The sequence below is a fragment of the Oryx dammah genome, unplaced genomic scaffold (assembly GCF_014754425.2).
Source record: "Oryx dammah isolate SB20612 unplaced genomic scaffold, SCBI_Odam_1.1 HiC_scaffold_15, whole genome shotgun sequence".
In the NCBI taxonomy this organism is placed as follows: domain Eukaryota; kingdom Metazoa; phylum Chordata; class Mammalia; order Artiodactyla; family Bovidae; genus Oryx; species Oryx dammah.
The window spans coordinates 27239265-27256972 of record NW_024070199.1 but is presented as its reverse complement, the minus strand read 5'-3'; the positions used below and the strand labels follow the sequence as shown (position 1 = coordinate 27256972).

At 52.6% G+C, this 17708-nt stretch overlaps 1 protein-coding gene across 2 annotated transcripts in view; it reads right to left on the bottom strand.

Annotated features, from left to right (window-relative positions):
• Positions 1-16209, bottom strand: part of SLC37A2 (solute carrier family 37 member 2) — a 28028-nt gene extending 11819 nt beyond the window's left edge. For both annotated transcript variants that reach the window (XM_040255800.1, XM_040255801.1), the window contains exons 1-4: positions 16053-16209; positions 1190-1271; positions 610-703; positions 416-494 (exon numbers count right to left, since the gene is read on the bottom strand). In XM_040255800.1, coding sequence (XP_040111734.1) covers positions 416-494; positions 610-703; positions 1190-1271; positions 16053-16111 — 314 coding nt within the window. In that variant the 5' untranslated portion in view covers positions 16112-16209. The remainder of the gene's footprint in view (positions 1-415; positions 495-609; positions 704-1189; positions 1272-16052) is intronic.
• Between the last annotated feature and the right edge of the window lie 1499 nt (positions 16210-17708).

Sequence of the window (17708 nt, the reverse complement as noted above, 5' to 3'; positions counted from 1 at the left end):
GCTGTGAGCTCTCTAGAGGTAGTACCCAGCCTCAGCCACCCTCAACTCCTGGGAACAAACATCATGCTTGCTACATAAAAGCCGTGCTGGGCTTTCAGCTTTTCGGTTATCTGTCAAGGACCCCTGTCCAGGATAGACCATATTCCAGCCACACCACTGACACGCCATCTGAGTGAATAAACTCAAAAGAAGATCCAGGAAGGCCTTTGCAGGAGAGATACTAAAAGAGGGAGTCATCCAGGTGAAGGAGCAGGCTGGGTGATAGTGGCAACATGCCAGCTACGGGTGACGGGATGTGTGGAAGGCTTGTCTCATTTCCAACAACTTTCTCTCTTTGACCCCGCTGCCCCAGGTTGGTGTAGAGAAGACAGCAGCCTGAGCTATCCTGCAGGACAGCGTAGGCTTTGCCCCTTACCTGATGAACATGCCGATGGCATAGGCCACGAGGAAGGCATTATCCACAGCCCCCAGTAGCTCCTTGTAGTTGCTCTTATCTGAAGGCAGATGGGGGAGACAGAAAGCTGGCTGTCTGGATGCCCCAAGCAAGAAGCCCTTCCTGGGCCTGGATGGCGAGCAGGCAGGGGGAGGAGCAGCTCACCCAGCTCTTACCAAAGGGGGCCCAGTTGCACCATGTGGTGTCGTTGAGACTGTGGGTGCTATTGAGGGGCTGGATCACCTCTGAGCAGTTGTGGTGCAGACGGCTCTGGAGAGGCGATGGGCGCGCAGGTCAGGGGTTAGCTGGTGGCCCCAGAGTCAACCCAGCCTGCAAGGGAGCCAGTAACCTCCCCCACCACAGCAGCCCACTGCCCCTCCCCACTGGACTCCCTGCATCTTCCTCTGACACCCGGCCTGGCAGGTATGGCTCTGGGGACAAGGGGCCGCGGCAGAGCCTCGGTGAAGGGCAAGGGGTGTCTATGAGCAGCACCCAGGGGACCCAAGGTGCCTGCTCTCTGGTTCCACCCCCAGTTCCCCAACACCACTCTCTTGGTGAAGAAACCCAGGAAACTCTCCTGGGAAAAAGAACTGCTAAAAGTGGGAGTCAGCCAAGGGGGAAGAGACAGACTTGGTGACCAAGATAAGGGACAAGGATGGTGCTTCACTGAGCTCCGGGCTGTTCTACTGAAGTATTTCCGTATTTCTGCTGAGGCCAGCAGTCCTGCCTTCTTCCTTACCCCCAGGCCAGGCTCACCTTGACGACGCTGATGGGCTTCCGGGACATGTGATAGCAGGTGTAGATTAAGAAGGTGATGAGCAGGATGAAGGCTCGGTACCTGCAGGGGAAGGTGGGCATCTGGGTGAGCAGGGAGTCCAGGCCTACTGTCTCCACTGTGTCCAGGAAGCAGTCCGCCTGTGCCCGTTCTGGCAGCACCACCAACGCTCCCCTCCAGACATAAGCTGCTTGGGGCAGAGGCCACGGGGAGGGGAGGGACAGGTGCCCAGAGGCCAGAGTGCTCAGAGTTCCTGCTCCTGACAGCAGAGGCCTCCCAACAGAGCTGGGCCAGCGGCGGCGTCCTAGACGGCACCAAAGTGCCCTCTGCAGCTCTTGTCACTGCCCATTGCCTCTACTTCTCCCTGTCCTCCCTAAGATCAGGGTGCCTCTGTGTGCGTGTGTGTGAGAGAGATAGGGGCGCAGGGAGACAGAACTGTGTTTAAATACTGGAAATGGTGGGAGCCAGGAGGAGGATGATGCATGCCAAGTGTCTCTTTGTTTAAAAAACTTTTTGTTTTGTATTGGGGTGAAAGAAAGTGAAAGTGACGTTGCTCAGTCGTGTCTGACTCTTTGTGACCCCACAGACTGTAGCCTACCAGGCTTCTCTGTCCATGGGATTTTCCAGGCAATAGTACTGGAGTGGCTTGCCATTTCCTTCTCCAGGGGATCTTCCCAACCCTGGGCTCGAACCTGGGTCTCCCGTATTGCAGACAGACGCTTTACCGTCTGAGCCACAGCTGATGAACAATGTGGTGATAGTTTCAGGTTAACAGAGAAGGGACTCAGCCATACATATACATGCATCCATTCTCCCCCACACTCCCCTCCTATCCAGCCTGCGACATAACATTGAGCAGAGTTCTCTGTCTATACAGTAGGTCCTTGCTGGTTATCCATTTTATTTTACTTTTAAATTTTTTTATTATTTTTAACACCAGAAACATTTTGTATTGGGGTACAGTTGATTAACAATGTTGAGGTAGTTTCAAGTGAACAGCGAAGGGATTGAGCTGTACATATACATCACCCGTTTTAAATATATCAGTGTGTACATGTTGATTCCAAACTTCCAGAAAGGGTCTATCTTTAAAGCGAGGTCAACTACTCCTCGTAAGCCGAGTTGGTCGCTCAGTCATGTCTGACTCTTTGCCACCCCATGGACTATAGCCCTCCAGGCTCCTCTGTCTGTGAGATTCTCCAGGTATGAATACTGAAATGGGTAGTCATTCCCTTCTCCAGGGGATCTTCCCCACCCAGGGACCGAACTCAGGTCTCCTGCGTTGCAGGCAGATTCTTTACTGTCTGAGCCACCAGAGAAGCCGAGAACACTGCAGATACGGCACCTGCTACAGTCCAGTAGGAGCAGAGTCCAAAACATAGAGGGAAATGCGGCAGCAGAGGAAAAGCCAGTTGACAGGACCAGGTCCTCTGCCTGCTCCATTCTAGTCCATTCCTCCAGACAGAAGGGTCACTCTTTCCACTGTGGCTCACGCATCACACAGCCCTCTCCCACCCCCGCTTCTCATCCCGTGCTCTGATCTGGGGTGGAAAACACAGGTCAGCCAGGCACCACTGAAGTTTCCACTGCCCGCTCCACTCTCCCCTTTCTCCTGAGGATCTAGGGGAGGGCCCCCATGTCTTCCTGAGTCACTGCTTCCCCAGCAGAGCCTCAGCTGAGCCGACTCAGCATCCAGGAGCCAGGAAGTACATGGAAAAAGAGAGCTCAGCATGGACTCCAGCCCAGGAGAAAGGCCAGAGCCTTGGTTTCTTAAAGATCCCCTGGAGAAGGTGGGGAAGGAGGGGAGGGGGCCCGGAAACCCCATTCTATGCCTGGGCTCCTTGAATCAAAGAGCCAGGACACTGGAGGCTCGTTCTGCCCTCTCTAGCGCTCTGCCTCCAAACCCCAAATCACTTCCCCACAGGCATGTTACGAAGGCTCGGGTTTGTGAAATGAAGGGTGTCACATCAGAGGCTGAAATCAGGTTGGGCTGCCAGGACCCTTCGCACTTCGTCCCTGGACTTCTGGTCTACCTCCATCTCTCCACTACCTCATAGTTCATCTTCTGAAGAGAATGAAGGTATATGTACCCTGCCATCACCAGGCTGAATATTTCTCAGTGGCTCTCCATTCTGTTAAGTACGAAGCTCCATACAAAATAAAAAGCTTAAAGCTTGGGAGAAGAAAAGAATGAAGCTCCAACTCTTTAGCCTGGCTTTCAGGCTCCTCTACTGTGTGGCCTGTCTGGCTCCTACTTCCAGACACGGGGTGCACAGGGGCAGGGAGTCACAAGGGATTCTCCAGGGAATCTGGGGTTCCCAGGGACTGTCACAGTGACCCACATAGACAAGCTTGGTGGCAGCAATGTTTTCCAACTGGTAAATGGCTCATGACTCCTGAATCAGGGACTTTCAGAATCTGGCAGCGGGTGGGGGGAGGGGTGGAAGGATTTGGAGACTGTGCCCAACTGGGCTTCTTCAGAAAGCAAAGGATGGAAGAAAAAAACCACAGCCCTGCAGATTAACACTCATCAGTGTCCTGTCTGGAAAAAAGCTTCAAGTTTTGTAGACGTGTGTCATGTCTGACTCTTTGCAACTCCATGACTCCTCTGTCCATGGAATTTTCCAGGCAAGAATACTGGAGTGGGTTGCCATTTCCTGCTCCAAGTGATCTTCCCAACCCAGGAATTGAACCCGTGTCTCCTGGGTCTCCCGTATTGGCAGGTGGATTCTTTACCACTGAGCCAACTGGGAAGCCTCTAATTAATTGTGCAACCAGATGCAAATTCTTTATTTTTTTGCCTCTGGTTTCCTCATCAGATGTACAGGGAGAACAGCATCAACCACATCTGAGTCAAAGACAGGTGAATACAATGTAACTCTCACCCTGGTCCCTAGGTCTCTGCTGTGCTACCCTTAAGACCTCCACTCCCCGGCTCAGCCAAGTCTCTTTTCACTGCTACACGGATGCAGTGACCCTGGTGACAAATTAGATCTCCTTGGCTTCCCAGATGGTGCCATGGTAAAGAATTTGCCTGACAATGCAGGAGACTCCGGAGATGTACTTTCGATCCCCGGATGGGGAAGACATCCTAGGGAAGAAAATGGCAACCTGCTCCAGTATTCTTGCCTGGGAAATCCCATGGACAGAGGGAAACCCCATGGACAGAGGAGCCTGGCAGGTACTGTCCATAGAGTCGTAAAGAGTCAGGCAGGACTGAGTGACTGAGCACGCCCGCTGGGCCTCATAGATCCCCGGGGCCCCACTGAGGCCCCGGCACTGACTGTCCTCCCTTGACAGGCCTGGCCATGAGGCCCAGGCTGCCCTCAGCCGCGCTGAGCCCTCGGGAGCTGGTCGGAGTCAGTGAGGGGTCAAAAGGCACAGCCCCGCTGGCAGCCACCCTTCTCCTCCCCACCCCCGGCCCCCTGTGCTCCCCACCACACGGCTTCTGCCCCAGGGGCCAGCACCCGCCCACCTGGGCGGCACCTCAGAGCGCCGCCCTGGACTTTCTCCGGCCTGTGGCCCCCGGTGCTCTTCCTTATCTGCCCCCACTTGGGTCCTCTCCCTCGGGTGGGGGAAGCTGTGACGGAATGGCGAGCACATCCAGGCCCCGCTGCGGACATATGGTCTCCCTGAGCTGGAGCCAGGACCGCCCACCCCCACGCACATCCCACCACGTGCCCGGCCCTGAGCCAGGGGCCTGGGGAGACCAACCATAGGAGAGACCGCTGCCCGCCGGGGTCACGGGGCAGCAGGGTGACAGCAGGGCCAGCGTGACTGTGCTACAAAAGAGGGCTGCCAGCCCCGCGCGACTCCAAGCAGAGATGCCCAGACCGGCTGGGATGAGGGCAGGGGTAGGAGAGGAATCCGTGAACGGACCTGAGACTGTCCTACAGGGTGAAGGAAGCCAGAAAGAGAAAAACAAACATCGTATATTAACCTGTATGTGTAGAAGCTAGAAAAAGGGTGTTTGCAAAGAGACAAAGACTTAGAGAACAAAAGTATGGATACCAGAGGGGAAGCGGAGGCTGGGATGAATCGGGAGACTGGGATTGATGTGTACGCACTATTGATGGGTGTGCTAATTCGCGTCACTCGTGCTCAACTCTTCTGCAACCTTATACACCGTAGCCCGCCAGGCTCCTCTGTCCATGGGAATTCTCCAGGCAGGAATACTGGAGTGGGGTGCCCTGCCCTCCCCCAGGGGATCTTCCGGACACAGCTCTCTTGAATCTCCTGCACTGGCAAGTGGGTTCTTTACCACCAGTGCTCCCTGGGAAGCCCTAAGTGTAACATAGGTAACTAAAGAGAGCCTACTGTAGAGCACGGGAAACTCTACTCAGTGCTCTGTGGTGACTTAACCAGAAAGGAAATGCAAAAAAGAGAGGATATATATATATAGCTGATTCACTTTGTCATACAGCAGAAACTGGTACAATATTGTAAAGCAACTATACTCCGATAAAATTTTTTAAAAAAAGAAAGAAAGAAAGAATCCTGGAGGTGAGGTCTCAGCACAGTCTTCACAAACTAGCAGGAGGCAGCCAGGTTCACCAGGGCTGGGGCGGGAGCAGGGCCAGGGAGAGGGGAAGTGCGTGTGCAGAAGCGTGGAGGCGTGAATATCACTACCTGTTTGGGGAACTCTGTATGGTTCAGGGTGTAGTTCAGGGTGTCTGGAAGGTGGGGCTGAGCCAAGCACGGCAGGTGAGGGCGCTGGGAAGGAGGAAAGGGACAGGTCACGGAGGGCCTTGGGCGAGATTGGACTGTTTCTTGGGGTGACGGGACGTCACTGAAGAGGGATGGGATTTTCTAGGTCACAGAGTTCTGGGCACCAGCCAGGTGGGGACCCAGGGCGCTGCCCTGCTGGTGAGTTGGGAAAACTCCAGACGGGCTTCCTCAAAGAAGGCAGGGTCGGCTTCCTCTGCCTCGTCCATCCTGCCAGCCACTCCCCAGGCACAGGCCACCCCTGGGGAGACCCTCGGTGGTGCCCTGGACTCAGGAATCAAGTGAAACCTGCTTTCATTCCTTACACCTGTGTGTCATCTGAAAGTACAGTTTATCACCTCTCTCACAGGGCTGTTGATAGGTTGATGAGATGATGCATACCTCTTACAGGTTTCTGACACGCAGTCCACACTTAAAAATGACAGCGATGGTGATTTCAGGTTTTGAGGAAGGAAAACTGGAGCGGGTGGGAGGTGAGCAGGGTGGCGGTGGGTACCAAGCTGCTCTGAGTAGTGGGGGCTCCAGGCCCTGGATGTGCCTGTAAGGTAGGGGTCTGGAGGCTGGCTAGTCCACTCCTCCCCACCGGCCCAGTATGCAGACCTAGGCTGGAGGCGTCTTTGCAGACGCCTGAGGCCACAAGTGCCACGGGGGAGCCTGTAAGGGAACAGAGCACAGGCTGGTCCGCTGGGCCCGCCCCTGCACTCCCTTGGGAGTAGATGGAGAAGCTTAGCAGAGGTCCATAGACATGCCGATCGGCCAGATTCCAGCCCTGCCCAGAGGCCTGGCTGACCTTTCTCCCAGCTCTGACCGCATCCCTCCGTAGAGAGCCTGACGCCCAAGAGAGCAGGAGAGTCAGAGGGAGGGAGGCTATGGGGCAGAAGGCCCTCAGAGTGCTGTGTGATGCCGGGCTGGGCACTGGCCTCCTCTGGGACTGCTTGCCTAGATTCCAGCATGATGGCAGGAGGAGCCCAGAGGGGCCCGGCTAGCTGGGCAGAGCATGCTTGGAGCCGGGCCTCTCCTTGGTCCAGTTCGCTTTCCATTCCACTTTGACATCTCTTAAAGAAAAAGACCAAGGTGCCATAGTTCAAAGGGGACTGGGGACATGGGTGGAGTGAAGGGCTGGGCTGAGGCCAGCGACCTCACAGTAGCTCACTGGAAGATAGCTGACGGGCTCCTGACGCCTGTGGAAGCCGCAAGTTTCACTTCTGCTCTCACAAGCCCTTCTTTCAGAACGAAAGGGCCCCAGAAAGGGGGGCAGGGGCAAAACACACACAGAGCCTGGCCTTACCCAGCTGGCCCCAGGGCAGCTGCAGAGGGGAGGGAAGGCAACCCAGGGGCTGGGCAGGCTGGACAAGCGAGCCAGGGACCCCGGAACCTGCACAGCAAGGCCCACAGACTGTTCCAGGCCTAGCGCCTATCCCAGGACCCTCCAAGTCTGTGTTAGTGAGAAATGTCACTTCCGAGAGTCTCACCTCCCCTTGCCCAGCACTGGTTACTGAGTAACCAAGTCAGATAGAGAGGTGGACTGGCTATCTCTTAACTATTAGCTGACAGTCCAACATACTCTTTCAAATGAGCATGCTAATAGCTTTATGGACCTCGTTAAGACTTTGCACTAGAAATGCTTCTGAGGTAGGGACAAAGAACAATGTCTGCCAAAGGAGTGACCGATAACAAACGAAACCCCAAGGACCTGCTACCGCCAGCAGCGCAACAATAGAAAATAAGAAAGAGCCCAGGAGAGGGACCTTAGGAGACAGTGGCGGGAGGTCCCTTTCGTCCAGGAGAGGGACCTTAGGAGACAGTGGCGGGAGGTCCCTTTCGTCCAGCGTCTACCGGGTCATCCCCCGGTCCTTGCATCCCCCTCCTGGCTTTGCAACCACATTGTGGATGGTTCCCATTCCCATTTCAGGCCCCAGGTCAAGGGGGACTTGAGCTCCCTCATTGACCCACTCCTATCACTTCCTGCCTCAGCCCAGCCCTTCACCGGATTCTGGGGTAGCTAGTAGACGTATAGGGCCATTCGGGTTGGCCACGTGACAGACTGGGCTGGTGGTGACCTTGGCACCTGCCAAGGAAATGAACTTGGTGGCCGGTCCTTGGATGTGCCAGTTTTGGGACTCAGCAGATCTGAAAGGGAGAGAGGGCTGGGGATGGTAAGAACCAGGGCAGTGGTGGCGATGCCATCACTGCGCTTCCTGCCAAGTCCTCCACTACCACTGGGACACAGCCTGGTAGGGAAAGGCCTGGCTGGAACAGACCGCACAGGGCAGAGCCCCCGAGCCGGGCTTTCCACTGACAGGAGGGGATGGAGACAGGCCATACGGGACGGGCCAGGTCCGTGACGGCCTCTGAGGAACAAAGCCCTCCTGGAGCTGAGGGCAGCCTGACCGTCGGATCCTCCACGGGGTGCCCTTTCCTCCAGCTGGGACTCAGGCACTTGCCCAGAGGGATTGCGGGGACTCTGGGCTCGGTCCCAAGGTACTTCTGGAGAAGGGAGTCATTGGTTAGTAGCACAAGCAGCCCAGGACTTTCTAGAAGGAACGAGTGCATCATAATCTTTTTTTAGGAGAGTGGAAACTATAGGCTAGATTGCCAGACTGCTTTGTTTTGAGAAGGAATCTAAGCAGGAGAACCCCGAGTGTTCAGACAGAATGAAAAGACCTGGCTTTCAGCTATAGCATGAGGTGTCGTGTGGGTGCCTGGAAAACCTCTGGGAGCGTGTGAGAGCTGGCAGGGTTTGGGAGAAGTGGGCAGGGAGCTGGTCTCTCTTCTGCAGAGAGGTTATGCAAACAGCAACAGTGGAATGCACTGATGGTGGCAGGGCTGTGGTCCTGCCAGGGCATCAGGATGGGGGCCCTCCTCTGGAGAGTCTCTGGAGGCCTGGCCCCTGGCTCACCCTCCTCTATGCCTTCTCCCCAGCATGAAGGATCCAGGGGGTGAGGCATGAGCCAGAGGCCAAAACGGGAGCAGCAAAGCTGTCCATCTCGCCTCTACCCCACATACCAACTCGGGGGGCTGTGAGATGGGGGTTGGGGGTTGTGGGCTTCACCGACTCCACCCTTGATGTCTGGCCCCAGTTTGGTGTCACTTGAGAACTGCTCAACCCCAAATTCAGTGCTCAGGTGGTACCACCGACTGGAAGACATAAGGCCTGGGCCATCCATACAGACCATCCCCAAACCCCTGCTGCCTTTTAGATTAGCCGGCGGCCCCTGGGGCAGACTCCCCCACCCAGAGCCAAGGAAGTGCTCATCAGTCTGCTCCGTAAAGGGGAAACAGCAGAGAGGAAGAGGAAGCAGAACAGCTGGGGGAGAAGACAGTGATCATGGGTGGGTGGGGGAGGGGAGCAACCAGGGTCACATGCTCTCTGGGGATCAGCCTGAGGACCGGGGTGGGGGCAGGGGCTGTGAGAGTGGGGACAGGGGACAGGCTCAGCCCTCCAGGTCCTCTGCCAGGATCTCTCATTCCTTCTCAGAGCTGCCTCTCACTATCACAGCTCATCCTTACTGGGTACCAGGAAAATAAGAGAAAAGTGCTTTGGCAGCGTCTGGGACCCCTGGTCTGAAGCCACAGCAGATCAGGGAAAAGTTCGTTAGACCAACAAGAGGCTGAGTCTTAACTTCTGGTCCTGTGACTGTGACCCTGGGCCAGCTGTCTCACCTTCGGCCTCTGCTTGAGCTTCTTTTAAATGAGACAGTAAACTGTCATCAAGGTGGCCCTAGGGATTAATGCAGAGAACATTTCACCTCTCAGTCTCACTTCGATCTTCCTTTAAATGAGATACTAAGGGACTTCCTTGTGGTCCAGTGGCTAAGACTCTGCACTCCCAATGCAGGGGCCCCGGGGTTCGATCCCTGGTCAGGGAACTAGATCCCATAGGCCACAGCTAAGAGTTCGCATGCCACAGCTAAAGACCCAGCATGCCCCAACTAAGACTGGGCACAGCCAAATAAATAAATAAGACAGTGAATTCCTATCAGAGAGGGGGCGACAGAGACTAATATGGTTGGATGGCATCATCAACTCAATGGACATGAATTTGAGCAGACTCCAGGGAGAGAGTGAAGGACAGGGAAGCCTGGCGCGCTGCAGTCCACGGGGTTGCACAGAGCTGGACACGACTGAGGGACTGAGCATTACAGGAGATGTCCATAAGGACCATGAGCTTCGGGGGACGTGGCAGCAGGTCCTCAGCAAGCTCTGGCAGACAGATCCTCCGGTCCCTGCTGCAACTACCACCTGCCTCACCGTTCCAGCTCCCACGGGAGCACTAGACTGTGTGCCATGAGGGAGTTCACCCGCTCCTGCTTTCCTGCCCGTCCGGTGTCTCATCCCATTCCTGCTCATCCGGCTCCTGCTCCTCCTCCCACAGGCTCCTCTCCCCGCCACAGGTCCCAGGAAAATGGGCCCAGCCCCATGTGCAGCAGCCATAGTCATCTCTCTGGCAAGATGCCCACATTGCCATCTGCCCCCAGACAGGCCCACTCAGAGGCTGGCACAGGGGGAGGGCACCGGCTAGACTAGGCCCAGCACTGGGGAGGACTCGGAGGGGCCGCCGGACACAGCAGGGGTCTGACTGGAGGAGGAAGTGGGGGGTACCATCTTCCTGGGCAGAAACTCCTCCGAGTCTCTGCCTTCTGTTGGCACAGCTCATGCCACCTGCCTCTCAGCCTCCTATCCGGGGGGCCATGCCTTCAGACCCTCAGGCTCCCGCCAGCAGGTGACCAGTGCCGAAGGGACAGGCTGTGACCTCCCTGCCCTGACTGCCACTCCACGGCCTCTGCTCAGAATACCTCCCGATCCAGCCAGTCAAATGCTACCTTTCCTTTCTAATGAAGATGAATCCCACCTCCAGAAACTGACAAGCACCAAGCCATTCCCAAGGACTAAGTGTGCTCCAGACACCGGGCTAAGTGCTTTCAATGTCTTCTCACTTAATTTCACCAAAGACCTGGGCTAGAGGTACATTGTTATTTCCATTTTAAAGACAAGGACCTGAAGCCTCAGAAATCTAGTGATCTGTCTCAAGCAAAACGCCTCTGTTTTCTTTTCCCCTCCCACCCTCTAATCAGTCGGAAAAGACCAGGGACTTGGGAGTCCAGCTAACCTGGATTCAAATTCAGCTCAATCATTGACTAGCTATGTGGTGCTGGACAAGTTACATAACTTCTCTGTGCCTCATTATGTCCTTATAATGGGGAATTAGGCCGGGAAACAAACAAAGATCTTGCAGTGAACCACAAACACAATGCCTGGTACAGAGTGGTAGGAAGAGCAAGTAGAATAATAGTCAATAATTAATGTTTAGTCAGTGCTTACCATGAGCCTGGCACTCATCTAAGTATTTTACCTGCTTCACCTTGCGACAATCTTTAATCCTCACAACTATGGAATGAGGCAGGTGTTACAAATATCCTTGCTGTACAGACAGGCAAAGCCAAAGCTCGGGGGAAGCCCACCCGCCAAGGTCCCACTCCAGAACGCCTGCTTTCTTCTCTTCTGTTTAAAAGCCCTCCCTGGGAACGTGTGGAAGCCCCCAGTTTGATAATGAGAGGACACGCCCTCCCTCTAGCTTAATCCTTAATTCCGAGAAAGTAGGACCGTGTCTTAATCATCTTTGTAAGCCTGAGAGTTCAAAATAATCATGTGCCTACAGTAAGAACTACAGTGATGTTGGGTGTTTGTTAGGAGTCCGAACCTACACACATCAAGGAAGAAGTGAAGGAACACTTGCCGTGGGCTCTCCATCAGCCACGGGAGCTCAAGAGCGTTCATGGATCACTTTTGCCCCCAAGAACCCACCCAACTTTTACTGATGCGGGGGCAGTAGGGGGTGGCGCTCAGAGAAGTTAACTATACAAAAACACACAGTGGTGAGAGGATTTCAGTTCAGATCTGTCTTAAACCTGGGAGACGTGGTTGGATTCACACTTTAAGAAGTGTCTCAATGACATGTGCAGCTGTAGAAAGTTATGTGTGTTTCTGAGCGCTTCTAAAATGCTGGTGTGGGACAGGCTACTTCCAATGACCCAGTCTCTCTGCCCCCTCATTTTCTCTGAAATACAAGTTAAAAGGTATAGTTTGGTTAAAAGGTATAGTTAATATATATGAATAAGACTCTCCTAGGAACAATAAGTGGCAGAGAGGTACAATTTTGTATATACAGTAATGAGATGTATTTTTGTTTATTAAGAGAAAAAAGAGAAGTAGAATATGATTATTTATATAAGTATCTCAGAAACTTTTGCTGCATGAGAAATTTCTATAGACTTCTCAATACCCTCTTGGTCCATGATCTGTCTCTATGGATCAGTATCCTGGTGTTCTTTGCCTAATGATGACAGTATTACCAGTCATGACTTCAGCTAATCTTATCCAAGCTGCAACTTTACTTCTTTATTTGGAGTCTAGCATCTTCTAGGTCAGTGGCTTTCAACTGGGGAGGTACATCAGACTTTCCTATGGAGCTTTATTAAAACATAGATGTTTAGGACTTGCTGTTGTATGTTCATGCACAGTTGTGCCCGACTCTTTGCAACCCATGGACTGTAGCCAGCCAGGCTCCTCTGTACATGGAATTCTCCAAGCAAGAATATTGGAGTGCGTTGCCATTTCCTCCTCCAGGGGATCTTCCCGACCTAGGGATCAAACCCATGTCTCCTGCATTAGCAGGCAGATTCTTTACCACTGAGTCACCCGGACTTACTAAATCTAAGTTGACATTCTTGGTATTCCCTTGGTATATTATGCAAATTATGTCTTGAGACTTCTATATATCTCTAAATACATAAAAGTATATATACTGAGATACAAAAAATCTTGAGATTTTTTCCTCTATAAAAATTATACATTCTTAAAAATCGGATATTGTGTTCACCATCTTCTTTGAGATTAACCTTAAGTGTGTTTTTAGACACTGTCTAATATTTTCTGGGTTGGCTTTGTGTGTGTTACATACCTAAGGAACAACCAGACTTCACTGTTAGCTGCATTTTTCTTGTCATGACTTCTCATCAGATCATTCACTTTTGAAAATTATCATTAATAAATTAATCCATACCTTTTCAGGTTTCTGACCCTTACAGATAGTTTCTGTTCTATTCTGGATGCTCCCTAAAGGCCCTGCAATCATCTATAAGCCGAAGGTTTTATCTTTAACAGCCGAGCACTGTCTCATGAAATCAGTGGACCAGGTACACATTCGTGGGTACAGACTCCTGGTGATATCATTCAGGTATCTTTAAGAACACACCTGTGGCCTGAGTCAGGATTTCCAAAACTTAGGTAAAAATGCTGACAGGTTTATGAGGTTGCTGACCCAAGATTCAGCAGAACAAGAATTAATCACTTATAACTGAATGAACTGATGAGGATGATTATCACTGACATTTGGAATGTCAGTGACATTATAGCGTTCAGTGTTCTGAATATATAAGAAAGCTCTTTCTTCTTTCTTCTTAATATATCTGTAACCCATAACAATTTAGGAGATTCTCTTTTTGTGAACTGAAATGAAATATTTGTAAATACTTTATTCTCTCTACCTGACTCCCCAGAATTTAGAAACTTTTACTGTCTCCTTGCTTTTTATAAAATATGGTTATTTGCAAAAGTTCAATACGAATCCGTCCTCTTTGTTTTATCAGGACATATTTGAAAACGAGTTTACCAGGTGTCTCAGCAGTAAAGAATCCACCTGCCAATGCAGGAGGCGTGGGTTTGATTTCTGGGTCAGGAAGATCCTCTGGAGAAGGAAATGGCAATCCACTCCAGTGTTCTTGCCTGGGAAATCCCACTGGACAGAAAAGCCTGGGGGACTACAGTCCATGTGCTTGTAAAGAGTCAGACATGACCTAGCAACTCAACAACAACAATATGAAAACTTGGTTTTGCAACCAAGGCCTTGCCTGGAATATTGTATTTGACAATGATACTCGTTTAATCAGATATTGATGCCACTCTTAAGGAATTAAGATTGACAGCCAATACAAACCCTCCCAAGAAAACTGGCTTACTGTCTTCCCTTCCAGGCAAATCAGGACTTCACTCCCTGGCAGGCCCAGGAACTTTAGGATATTTTGGGGACCTCAAGAAGAGGGTAATTTGTCTATTAATAAATGTATAGGTATAGCAGGTAAAACCTAGTGGAGACAATTTCTTGGCTTGGCTTCCTAATCTCAGAACAGTAAATAATAGAAGGCTTTTAAAAGTCCAGTCTCAGAACCTTTATGAAAACTTCCAGCCAAGTGAACTTAACATAGTAAATTATGTATAAAGATAATCAGATCAAACCTAATACGACCAACCTTATTTTGTGACCAAGAATAATCATTCTTTGAGACTATTTTTTATCCTAGCAGAGAAAAGTATAGGAGAGAAAAAAAAAATGTGTGTGTGCTTCTCTGGAAAACTGTGCATTGCCTAGAGGACAGCCCTCCCCTCCAAGTTATCTGATTCATGCCTTTCCCTGACCTTGAATTTCATCAAACAGTAAGTAACAAATGAAGAAGAAGTGAAGAGAAGTCGCTCAGTCGTGTCCGACTCTTTGCGACCCCATGGACTGTAGCCCACCAGGCTCCTCGGTCCATGGGATTTTCCAGGCATGAATACTGGAGTGGGTTCCGACCCAGGGATCGACCCTGGGTCTCCCGCGTTGTAAGCAGACGCTTTACCATCCAAGCTACCAGGGAAGCCCAAGTAACAAATAAGTCATATAAAATATGTCCATGAATTGACAGAGTTTCAATAATCTTCCCTCTCAACCAGTTTTGTCTCAATATTCCTGACTTAAATGGGCATCTTCTTTGTATTCTTTTTAAAATTGTGGTAAAACGTCTGTAACATAAAATTTAACTATTTTTAAGTGCACAGTTCAGTGGCATTTTATACCTTCACATTCTTGTGAAACCCTCACCATTCATCTCCAGAACCTTCTCATCTTCCTAAACTGAAACGCTGTACCCATTAAACAGTAACTCCCCATTCTCCCCTCCCTGGATTTTCTTTTGTGCCAATTATACCATCTTCTGGCACCCTCATCACAAGTGAAATAAAATCTTTTTAACACATGTTCATTTTTATATCCTTACAAGAGTCATCTGACTTTTTTCTGAAAAATACCAAATAAATAAATGAATGAGGAAGTCTGGCAGTGATGAGGAAGGTCCCCAAGGAGGACTGTCACTAATTGGAAAGTGCCTCGGGTGACCATCCTGATTTGCCTAGGACTGAGGGGGGTGGGTGCAGGATTTTGTTTGAAAACAAAGCTGGGTCCTACTAAGAGCTTGCACCCCATCTAAAGGGTGATGTTAATACTCTTAATGATAAAATTTGAGAATTTAGGCCTGATATTGCTAGATCAGAGGAAGGAGGAGTCTGGCTATCAAGGTTAAGTTTTATCATTTGCAAGTGATGGCAAGTAACACAAAGTGAAACGGAACGAAACAAAGACACGGTGCAGACCAAGCAAAGTGTTCCACTGTGTGGCCTCTGATGAAGAGTGGGTTGAAAACTCTCCAGCCCACCACACACCTGATGGTCCGGTGGCCTCCTCAAGCCTCCTTGGTCAGGAGGAAGTCGCTGGCCGGCTGCTGGGGTGACCAGCCAGTTGAGGAGCAGCTGCCCCCTGATCTGAGAGGTGTACCCTCCCTTGGGGTGTCCCTTAGGGCCTGGAGCCGCTCAAGGCAAGCTCCCAGGACCACTAGGTTCTGGTCTTGGAGCTATCCAAGGGCTAAAAGAGACCAAATGGGACACTCGGCAACTCCAACGGCCACTTTCTCGTAGCAGCAGCCACGCCCTGACCTCGGTTCCCTAGTCCACAAACCGGGGGTCCCCCGGGTGATAAAGGAGGCGCTCTGAATCGGGTCTCCCCCAGGGGGGAGTGTGTGTGCGCGGAGGTGAGGATGCGAGACGCTCCTGGGCAGCGTCCCAGGGAGGGGTTCAGGAGAGGCGGAGTGAGCACGTGCCACCTCACCTCCCCGCCGACCGCCGGCCAGATGCTACCAGAACCCCCCAGCCTCACCCCAACAAGCGCTCTGGGACTCCCGGAGTCGGGTCTCAGTAGCGAAGCCGCGGGGCCCGGCGCTCTCCGTGCCCCCACGCCCCAGCCCCGCTCACTTGCTGTCCCTGGAGAAGGCGCGGAGGAACCAGAAGCCGGGCGCCAGAGAGGACCGCATCTTGCCCGGCGGTACCCGAAGCGAAGGCGGAACGGAGGAGGACGCGGAGCTGGGCACGCGTCCCGAGCTGACAATCCCCGGGGTTTAAATGCCCCGCCGGCCGGCCCGCCCCGACCCCGCAACCCGTGGCCTTTAGCCCCCGCCCCCTTGCACCTGACCGCCCTCGGGGCCGCCGGGCGCTGTGCAGAGCGCGCACGGCCTGCCCATCCTCTGGTCCGTCCGCTCGCACGCGAATTTCCCGTGCTTCGCCTCGGGCAGTGGACCCGCGGCCCTCCGCGCCTCTGTGGGCCCCTCCTTCAGCCCGAACTTGCCGGCTCACTTCCCTCGGGGAACCGAAAGCTGCGATCACACATGCAGCCGGCTCTGAGCGACCTTCTGTCTACCCGCAGCGGCTCCTGCCGCGCCTTCCTACCCTGGTTACTAGTGACCCCGACACCGGGGAAACTGAGGCCGGCTGGAGGGCCAGGACTAACACCCCGCCGCCCGCCACCCCCCTCTCCCACCCCACCACAGGACCGCGATCTGAGTGCGAGCGCCCCCTGGCCCCAAACACACTTCCCAGGTCCCAGCAGGGACTTGCTGTCCCATTCAGATTCCAGCCCCTGCGCTGAGCCAGAAGGACCTTCTGATCCTCTCCGCCACCACTCTACTCCCCACGGGGACAGGGTCGCGGCCACCCCTGCTCTCCCATCTGCAGGCCCACAGCCATGCAACAGTGAAGGGCCCCTCGCAGGCACAGAATTCTGCACACCTCTAGCCTGAAGAGTTCCAGGGCACGTTTCCACCTATAAAAAAGGAGTTATTGTGAGATCGTTGGCTGTGAAACCAAGGGTGAACTATAGCGGGGTGGAGAGGGAAGCGTGGCCTGGAGAATAAAATTGTTATTAGGACATAAACTAGGAACGTCCCTGTGCAAATAGATTTCAGCTCTAACCCCACCCTGCCCCTCACTCCTAGGAGTGCCCAGGCCCAAAGTTCAAGGTCAGAGACTTGCCGGGAAGGGATATACCAAACAGGATCGGACCCAGGAGAGTGGGCTTGGCCCCTACCAGTCCCAGAATCAGGCAAAAAGAGGTAAACAGAGTTGTAAAACCCTCCCTTAACACCAGGAAGTCTGGGAGCCAGTATCTAGCCGCAGAGATGGAGATGCCAACAAGCAGAGCACAGGAGGTGGGGGACTAGAAATGAAAGGAGAGAGTGAACAGGAAGGAGCCGGCTAGGATGTGTAAGGTATGGAGCTGAGACACCTGAGGAAGAGCTCAGCTACCAGTAGCTTACTCAGCCCTTAAATTACACCATACTCAGTGCCCAGATGTACATTTATTCCATTCATTCTTACAAGTCAGTGAGGCAGGCATGATCCATCTGGGAAGGCTAACCACATATGCTGGTTTGCCTGGGACAACCCCAGGAGACACCTGCTTCCCCAGAATGCACAATGGACAGCTCTGAGGTCAGTAACACCCAAAAGACATTGGGCCTGAGAGAAGGCATATTAAGGGTGGAAAAGACACTGGAATAATGAGCTGATATCACCAGGAAGACAGCTGCTTGTGTCCCAGGGACTAGAGGGAAGAATAAAGTTGGATACAAAGGA